Source organism: Sparus aurata, chromosome 20 (genome assembly GCF_900880675.1).
Source record: "Sparus aurata chromosome 20, fSpaAur1.1, whole genome shotgun sequence".
Taxonomy (NCBI): domain Eukaryota; kingdom Metazoa; phylum Chordata; class Actinopteri; order Spariformes; family Sparidae; genus Sparus; species Sparus aurata.
Genome location: NC_044206.1, coordinates 18,493,248 through 18,503,007, shown reverse-complemented (window position 1 = coordinate 18,503,007; position 9,760 = coordinate 18,493,248). Strand labels below are relative to the sequence as shown.

Here is a 9,760-nt window from a genome sequence, read left to right as displayed (position 1 = left end):
TTCAATATTTCTGAAATTTTGCAAAACTAATCATTATATTTGAGTGATTTCAGAAAGGTTCACATGTATATGACAATAAATACAGCCTGAGCAAACAACTCATATATTTCATGTTAATGCCCATGTATTCCTGTGAATTCCTTGGAAAGTTTCAACCTTGAGTATTTCCAAAATCTTACAAACCTGATTTTGTTACTTTAGGTATTTTTTGTTTCTGCCGATATGCGAAAAACGTACTTTTCAGCCTGCATATGACAGTAAAAACAGCAAATAACCCCTATATTTTCTTTTTTTTAATGTTCATTTCCATGGAATATTTCCACAATTTTGCAAACCTCATTAACTTATTCAAGATCTATTTGAGATCACTGGCATGGTAAAAACTTTGTATCCATCTGCATATTTAAGCATATGGCAAATATCCCCTTTGTTTCCATTGTATTTGTGTGGATTCTCATAAATCTTCACTTTGAATATTCCCAGAATTTTGCAACTCCAATCATATTATTTTATCTTTTTAAACCAACAGACTTCCAAACGCAGCCGGGTCATCCAGTTTAGTGGTTTCTGTCCAAATTTTCTTCCTACAATAAAGCTGGATCTGGTTTAGGCCACAGACCTCTGATGTCTATCAGCACAGGTCACTGTCTGGGGGCAAGTGGAGCCCTCGGCAAGATGAGTTGATCATCGCTTTCCCTCAACACATCATCAAGAGAACAACCTCTGACACATTCCAAGCATTTCTCAGGTTCTTTTTTCACAAATAGTGCATGCAATAAAAGTTAAATGTATGAACTGACTTTGTGCCATTGATCAAAGTTTTACATAAAAATGTTTATTATACAGCAAGTGTAAGAAGACTGGTTCACGAACAGCTCGAGTGTCATTTTAAATGTAAGTGTACAAAAACAATCACAAAATGTTTGAGTCATTTGACCAAGAAAACATGACAAAGGGTGTATATCAATCAGTTTAAGTCAAAAAAGCAATAGTTGGATGTCAGAACATACACAGAACAAGGAAATATTTAACAATAGTCAGAAGAGTGAAGAAAAGTTTTAAACAAACACTGGAGAAAGAAATGACAGGTAACAATATGGTAATGGTACACTGGATGCCAGCAGATAAACCCGATATGTGATGAACGCTTCATACGCAGAGGGAACCAGTCCAAGGAGGACTTAGGTTGACCTGTAAACCAAAAAAAATAAAATAAAAATGGGGAGAAGAGCTTCAATGTAGAACTTAAGTATTTAAACACATCCCAGTTTAATAAAAAGATGAGGCAGCTACCTCAAACGGTCTCAAAAATGACCATGTGACTGCCTTAACAACAAAAAAGTCTAATTTGGCAGAGGGAGAATTTGTCACATGTATGTTGTTGTTGATTGTATAACCATTTACACAGGGTTTCTCTTTGTCTGCTCACTCAGTGTATATTTATAACAGCTTGGACACACAAACAGGGGTAGGATTTTCTCATTTTCAATCGGTCCATCTTTCAACTGTCGGATATTGAAGAGTGGACCGGCAGAGATACAGATCAGCATATGCTGCAGCTGGACGTGCTCCTAATAAATGCAGCTGCTCACAGATTTACTGAGGACACAAGACTCACTTGGGCTTGGTCTCGGCATCTGTGACTTGGCGAATGAAAATGGCGTCCTCTGGGTGGCTGATGTCTCCCTTCTCATGCATATAGGAGGAGGCGATTGCGAGCATGGTGCCATCGTTGTTGAAGGCCAGGGAGGCGATGCTGGTCGGGTACCTGTGGAACTGACACAGGCGCTTCTTGTTGAACGGGTCCCAGATGTTGACAAAGCCGTCTGAGCCACCTGGTAGAAGGAAAGACTCAAGGTCAACCATCAAAAGGTTTAGGCGGTGTGACTGCTGAGATACAGATCGGTAATAACTGTGTGTTCCTCATGCAACCTTGGCCGCTCAATGATAAAAAAGGTCATAGGAAAACAATGCGATTTTTTAAAACAAATTGCCCGATTAGAGAAACTAAATGTAGGAAAAGACAAATGCTTTTGTCTAGACAAACATACCTGTGGCAAAGGTGTTATGAACACTGTGAAATGAGATGGCATTGACAGGGTAAACATTCTCAATTCCTTCTTCCTTCAGCCTGTGGCACTTGAAGGCATACTTCTTCTTCTGAACCTCCTGGCTTGGGTCCAGGTACTCCACAGCTACACGGCCCTCAATTGAACTCAAGACATAGCCCTGCAGCAAAGATAGACAATATGAAGTTACCAACCAAATTCCTCACATCAAGACAGGAGTATTTGTAATACGATGCTCTATTAAAAAAAAAAATCTGTCAAATTTTAACCGTTATCTGCATCTTCCATCAGAACTGTGTGATTCTAATTCAAAGTGTACCTGTTTGTTTGGGAAGGCTCTAATGCAGCGAGTCTGATACTTGAGACTGGACTCTCTTCTTTGCTGCACGTAGCCCATGTTCCTCAAATCCCACACCAGGACTCGTCTCCCAGCTGTGCCAACGATAAGCCTGTCTCCAGCCACAGAGAGGGTATACACCTTTCACAGAGACGACAAGTATGAGACAGAATGGAGACCCAACACTGGCAATGCCAAAAGTTATACTTGATACCTACGCAAACACGTGCAAAAGTGAATAAGTTGTGATGAAATTACACCTAGTACACCAATGTGCTAAACAGCTATTTGACAGTAAATAAACAAAATTACAAGTTCTTAATTTCATTATACATAAAGGCCCAACACTGTGAATCTTAAAGGGCTACCTCTTTGTATACCAGTGGTTCAGTGTTTGTAAAAATAAGATAATAAAAAGGAAAAAAGGAACTTTTCTCTATCTAATATCCTACTGGTTTATACCAGTGATTTCTCATTCGACATATGTCTTTTCCGAACATCTTGTTTCTTTGAGAAATACACCAACCTAACAAAGCAGGAAACTCTAAAAAAGATGAGTCACTGAAACTTTTACATCATCTCATTAAGGTTTAGAAATTAAACCTGTGGATGTTCGTGCAAGTTAGTCTCTCAATAAATCTTTCACATTTACTGCACTCATACTTTTTGTCATAGCATACAATAGTGATTCTCTTCTGCTTTACCTTTTCAGGCTGAGTAAAGGTGCCAGCATTGCAGGGTGTCCTTGGGTCCCACAGACGAACTGATCTGTCCCAGCTCCCCGTTACCATGACATTTACCTCTGGGCAGTATTCCACACAACGAATTGGGGCATCATGCGTTCCAACTATTGTATCTGTTTGAGGATAATGTTAGCATACCACAAATAAACACATCTAGTAAGATAATTGGACAGTTATGAACATCTGCCACTGGTTTAAGCGATAATGTCTGAGGACTTTAACTTGTACTTGGCAGGTTTGTGACATACCTTGGTCTGTGTTCAAATCATGAGTTTTCAATTGTGCATCCAACCCGCCACTCCAAGAATGTGTCGGATCCTGCAAGTAAAAGTTGAAGGTTACCAGTGTGTGTGCCAGACTTTTAGTCTTTGACATGGCAATGAGGAACCTAAACAAAAATGTACAAATATGTGACCTACATAAAAAGCACAGTCGAGAACTGGAGCAGAGTGCTGGTACTTCATCCGCATGGTGTTGGTTACTACATCGAAGAGACGGACAGTGCAGTCCCAGGAGGAAACCAGCAGGAACTGCGTTGTGCTGGGGCTGAACTTGACAGCAGAGATGCTGTCCTCTGGTCCCTGGTTCAGCTTGTACTCATTTGAGCCTGTCATCTGCAAAAAATAAACATCACAGTGTGAAATTCAGACTGAGCAAAGCCCAAATATGACTTTCATGAGCGCTAAGTAATGCTTAGATGACACCTTTGAATTTAACAATACATAGGGGCAGATGCAGCAGCATAAAATACTTTATCATATTGTGCAGTCTACCTCAACAACATCACAAACTAGAGGTTTCCAGAGTTTAGTCAGTACCCCTCTGACATGGTTGAAACACAAAATGTATTTACATAATATGCTTCAGATTGTTACAGACACACTATTAAATACTTAACGTTACAGGTAGTGTAATTGTGTTCATACCCTATTTTATTCGTGTCAATTCATACAATTTATACAAAATAATATCACTACTGTCACTGACAAAACAACACATTCAATGAAGGTTAGACCATTACATACATTTATGAATACAAAAATTTGCTTTAAGCAGAGGCCTGTCGTTATGTTTTGAATCATAGCAGGGGGCTTCAAGAGGCTCTTATTTTCCAAAACCTTAACTTACATTAAATCTAATCACCTAATTGAATTAGGTTGGATCAATCTTTTCATATACCCAAATCAAGAAACGCTATAAGTGTGTTATATCCTGTAGTTCGTCTGAAAAACGTCTCTAGAATTTAATTTTACAGAAACACATCGGCGTACTGCTGGATCGATCGCTAAACATGCTTGTTGTTAGCCTGATTCAATGACAGTTTTGGATTTAGCCAATTAGCCCCACCGAGTGTTTAGCTTGCTGGCATTCAATCTAAGCAAACGTTTTTATGCGAAAGCTGGCGGAACAATACTTTTATTCCAAGGTTTTTCAACCGCTTGTGTTCTTATGTCAGTCAGTTAACACGACATTTTCAGCAACATCCAGCAATTACACCAAGCCCACGTCTGCTACCACCGGTGTTTGCTAACTTTAGCGCTAGCTTGTGGAGCTAAAGTAAGCTACAAGCCCCGGTGGAAGCCGTTTCACTTTACTTACCGCTGCGGTTTCGTGCGAGTCAGACGCGACTGATTCTTCTTTTCAACTGGAATAAATAAAATTATACCTCGGCTAGGAATATAATATAAAACATCCAACGCTAACGCGGAAAGTGCTGTACAGCAATGTGACTGCGTGCAGCTAGCTTACTCCGTTGTGAGAGCAACCGCTGGTCCAGAGGGTGCTGATTGGTCGAGGTGAATGTTCAAATTCCCGCCTGCAATGCGATTGGTTGATTCAATCTCATCGAGTACTTCCGTTGTCTCAGCGCAGGTCACATGACCCAGGACTGCTCCAGACTTCTCCCTTTTCTCTCCTTCTCCACCTCTCGCTGCCATAAAGGATGTATTTTATGATTGGGAGTAATTATATGTCTATCATTAAAAAAAAGATACAGTGCAAATGTCATAAAAACACTATAATGCACCACAGTAAAACAGTAAATTAGTCTAAGAGTGTGTTGGCGTATTGAAGAGGATAATCGAGACTGCCCGAGTTAGTTTGATTTGCGCAAGGATAAAGCCTCACACTGTTTTAGGCTATTGTTAATTTACTGTTTAATAAAACCCTCCTATAAATATTTATGTAAGTTTCCTTTATGTTCTTTTTTTTTGTTTGAGGATAACTTTGTCGAAATGGGTGCAATCTGATTTAATACCCATCTTTTGTAGGTCACTGGCTATTTTAGACCTCTTCTCAGACACCAGGAAAAAAAGAAAAATAACTCAGCCTTCATCATATCCTTTAAATGTGTTAAAAATGAGCATTTAATAAGTATTGACTCCTACACAATTGAATACCTTAATTTGCCTTCGAATAGTGATGAGATAGCCTATTGTTATCTGCATAATTATCGAATATTCAAGAAAGAATGTTATGTCCTTGTCAAAATAATCTAATCCAGAATAAAATCCCCCCCAAATAAGAGTTCTCAGATGTAAAATCAGGCAGCCATCGCTCAAATTTCCTCACGCAGATCATCAGACCAGAAAATAGAATAGCATTAATTAACAGTTATTGATCGAATTAAGGTATTTCATTTTGGAAGGCACCATAATCCCTGCAGATCCCAGTTGTTTCTGAATGCTTCTTTATGAATTATATTTTCAATCTCGATCCCCAGATGATTCAAACCCAACATCTTTACTAGATGCCATCATCAAATGATTTTCCCCCCCCACGTGCATCACAGTTATATAAAGAGTAGATACATGTCTTTTTTTTTTGTTTTGGAACGAAATCTTTACTGAGTGTAAGACCATATAATATACAGAATTTCAATAACAATACCAGAGAGAGAAAAAGAAACATACACAAAAAACAGAGGCTATTTTTGGCTTTTTCATGGCTTTAAAATCACCGGCAAAAAACATTTGCGTCATCATAAAAACAATATCCTATAACCTGCAGTTTGTGGGGGGGGGGGGGGGGGGGGATATTTTTTTTTCTGTAAAGGATCACATGATTGTCCTCACTGTTACAAAGAGAAAAAAGCATCGTTGTTGTTTTTTTTTGTTTGTTTTGTTTCTGGAAAAGTGAACTGTAGGTGACAAAGGCTGGTAGCCCAATAATGTGAAGCACACAATATTGCACAATATTGGAAAGTATCAAAATATTAAATTCCACTTTTCTTTTTTGTTCTTCTTTTTTTTTGCTACAAACACAGACACAAATCTCTGTAAAATACATATGGACAGTCAAACCCTGTTTAAAACCAGTTCTTTTTTTTTAGATTGTATTCTTTAAACCCACCATTTCAATCATAATAATTATAATAATATTAATAATAACAAAATAGTAGTAATAATAATAATGGTTTTAGATTGTCCCTTTTGTAACACCAATTATATCAGTAAAAGGGACATATTGTTCAAGTGCGCTTCAGCAGGATAAAGGATGGTTACATATAATAATAATAATAATAATAATAATAATAATAATAATAATAATAATAATAATCTAGCATTGTGTCCGTTGAATCTACAAAATATACAAAATTGTATTTAATTTTTTGTTCACTGTCATTTAAAAACATTATGTACAGCCCATCGTGACTCGGTCGGTGTTAAACAGGCCTCAGCAGTGGCACCGGGTGGGAATAGTACATGTGGTGGGGGAAAGCCAGCAGCGACTGGCTCCCCGTTGAGTTTGCCGCGGAGCCCCCGGCCGTGTCCGAGCCTCCGTTCTCGTGGTAAAGTATGGGAACCCGCACAATCCTCTGCGCCGCCGCATGGCTCAGGTTGGCCGCCTCCAGCTCCGCGGCCAGCTGCCTTTTCCACTTATTCCTCCGGTTCTGAAACCAGATCTTCACCTGCGTCTCCGTCAGGTGCAGGGACGCGGCCAGGCCTGCCCTCTCCGAGCTGCTCAGGTAGCGCTTGATGTCGAAGGTGGACTCCAGCTGGAAGACCTGGCTCCTGGAAAACACCGTGCGCGTCTTCTTCTTCCGACAGGGCTTCCTGTCCGGGTCCAGCTCGTCCGTTTTTCTCCTCCAGTCGTCCTCCTGGTCTATTTCTTTCTTTGGCTCCTCGGAGTCACTCTCATCCAGCGCGATATCGTCGTCGGCGCTTTCCTCTTTGGCATCCTGGTCGCTTTTTTGTAGATCAGGAGAGCGCCTGTCCGGAGCCGGGGATGCTTCCCTGAGGCTGGCCTTCTCAGACCCTGCAAGGGGGAAAAAAAAATGCAGTCTTCAAATTTGATCCTTTTGGCCGTAAAACATGTGATCTTTAAGGGGAGTCTCCTGTATTTTAATGCAATCTTAGACATTCCGTTTATTGGTGGATTTACGCGTTTTTCTTTTTGTTAAAAAATATATATTTACGGTAATAGAAAATAATTCAAGATGCAGGCTTTATCTTAAATCCCTACTCAGATGATATCCTTTTATGTTCGAATTAAAGGCCCTTTGCCTTAAACCAATCTAAATTCAACACATCTAAACACCACATTTTCTTTATCTCTAAAGTTATAAATAATGTGCACCTGTGGTCCTTAGATGGGTCCCGAGCGTGTACGGGTACCACCAGGTCGACGCTCTCTCCAGATACTGCGCTGATAGTCCAATTCTCTGTGTGGGCAGCTCAAATCGGGGGAAAGACAAGTCCCCGAGCCGAGAGAAGAAGCTGCCTTCGAACACTCCTTTGGACGAGCCGAGGAAGCTCTTCGGCTTCGTGGGTTTGTCTTCAATATTCAGCAGGTTCTTTATGGAGAACGGCGACTCCTTTGCGGGTTGGCGAGTCTCCTGCGCATCAGAGTCTGCCATCACCGTTCACTGTCCGATGTGGATCACCATCAAAACTTATCGAGAGAAAGGGAAAAAAAAACACCTGGGGAAAAAAAAGACCGACTTGTTGTATCGTGAAGGCAGGCGAAAGAGAGGGGCAAAGAGAGGATGAAAGGAAGAAAGTTGTCCGACGCGGCTCCCGGGGGATGATCAGAGCGAGAGCGCAAGGGATCACTGCGTCAAACTTGCGCCGGATTGTAATGATGAAATCAAAAATGCCATCCGAGTTAAAACGCGCTCGGTTTCTGCTATTGGGCAGGTAGAATAGCAAATGGGGTTTGAGATGAAACCGCGAGGGGGCTGTGACGAGAATAGACTGCCAAGAAAAAAGAGGCCGCGCAAGCGTTTTGCCATCGGGCTCAACAGTACGCACCCACTTATCATCCAATTAGATTAAAGAGAAAAAATGTCTCGGGATTTTTTTTTCTTTTTTTGGGGGGGGGTAAGGGCGTGCGCGAGCCTCAATCACCTGTCAGTAAATTGAATAAACGGTCCGGGGAGATTATCGCACCTCGACATGCAACATGAGGGCGCAAGCAGCCTGGCCTTGGCACAAATTACGCACGTGTTTACGCGCGGATGCAATCCACAGTAAACACATACAATAATAATAGAAATGAGCACAGTTTGACGTGAAAACATACAATATGGTGTTTGCTGAACTGTGACCTGCCATTCATCTGTCGTGTCGCACGCTCGCGCGTCCTCTCCGCGCCACCTGTGCGCAACAGGGAAGCGACACGCGCTGTGTATTTCTCCTCATTGACATCGGTGGTAATTTTATTAGTCAGGAAGCGCTACAGGCGCACATCAAATTGAATGCTTGCCATTGTGATAAAGGCTTTTCAAATCAGCTTTGTACAAAAGCCTGCAAACCCACAGGGGCGGCAGGTGATCTAATGCAGGAGGATGACCCAACAAGTCTGTCACAGATTACAATGACAGCGGTTCTCGGATGCAGCAAATTATATTTGTGTGCGTAATGAGACGTTCATATGATCACGTGTGATCATATTAGATGATAAAGAGACAGAATGAACAGGAGGGAGCTTGAGTTTTCATTTCAAAGCCTTCATGCTGCTCTTCTCTCAAAACTGAGGGAACTAGGCTTCAGCTTTCATGTTGAATCCAAGACAAAATATATTTCACTTAAAAAAATACCAAAGCAAACACAGACAACAACATGAGCCACTGCAGGGAAAAAGGCTTTTTGTACAGAGCTTTTAGATGTAGATGCTTTTGTGTTTATCTGTAAGGTAATGTTTGGCTCACACTCATGCGGTCAAAAAAATGACACATAGTGTACAAAACAAAACCAAAAAAACTCCAAAACACAACATGGAAGACATCTAATGATCGTAATTCCACCCGGTCCCTCAGCAGATGCAGAGAACTAATCCAATCAATTGAATTTGCTCAACCTACAAACATGCAGCCTGTCCTTTTAGCTCATGGAGCGCTCTCCAGCTCTAAAGGACAACACTGTGTTTTGTGAAAAGCTACTTGAAACCCTGCATAATTAGAGGTCTCATAGCTGTGTTAAAGATGGGGGCGGAGGAAGAGGCCAGTGGAGCTGCTGCTTGCCAACGCAAAGTGAAAGGCAGATAGCTGTGTTTTCATCAGATTATGCTCATTAAACAGGGGGTGGGGGGGCACAATGAGAAGAACAAGTCAGAGTGGATTGGGGGGGAGACGGAGTGCACTCGACCAGTGATGCAAACGCAGGCCTGTG

General features: G+C 41.1%; 2 protein-coding genes across 2 annotated transcripts; both read right to left on the bottom strand.

Annotated features, from left to right (window-relative positions):
• Positions 1–813: 813 nt before the first annotated feature.
• Positions 814–4,935, bottom strand: bub3 (BUB3 mitotic checkpoint protein). Its single transcript, XM_030401364.1, has 8 exons — positions 4,749–4,935; positions 3,569–3,763; positions 3,398–3,467; positions 3,111–3,262; positions 2,389–2,547; positions 2,052–2,229; positions 1,619–1,835; positions 814–1,191 (listed from the first exon to the last, which is right to left on the bottom strand). The coding sequence occupies exons 2-8, from the start codon at positions 3,761–3,763 to the stop codon at positions 1,182–1,184; spliced, it is 981 nt and encodes a 326-aa protein (XP_030257224.1). The 5' UTR covers positions 4,749–4,935; the 3' UTR covers positions 814–1,181.
• A 1,318-nt stretch (positions 4,936–6,253) lies between these two features.
• hmx3b (H6 family homeobox 3b) lies at positions 6,254–8,332 on the bottom strand. The gene is made up of 2 exons (XM_030399596.1): positions 7,728–8,332; positions 6,254–7,406 (listed from the first exon to the last, which is right to left on the bottom strand). Exons 1-2 carry the CDS (start codon positions 8,005–8,007, stop codon positions 6,814–6,816), a joined length of 873 nt encoding a protein of 290 aa, XP_030255456.1. The 5' UTR covers positions 8,008–8,332; the 3' UTR covers positions 6,254–6,813.
• Positions 8,333–9,760: the final 1,428 nt, after the last annotated feature.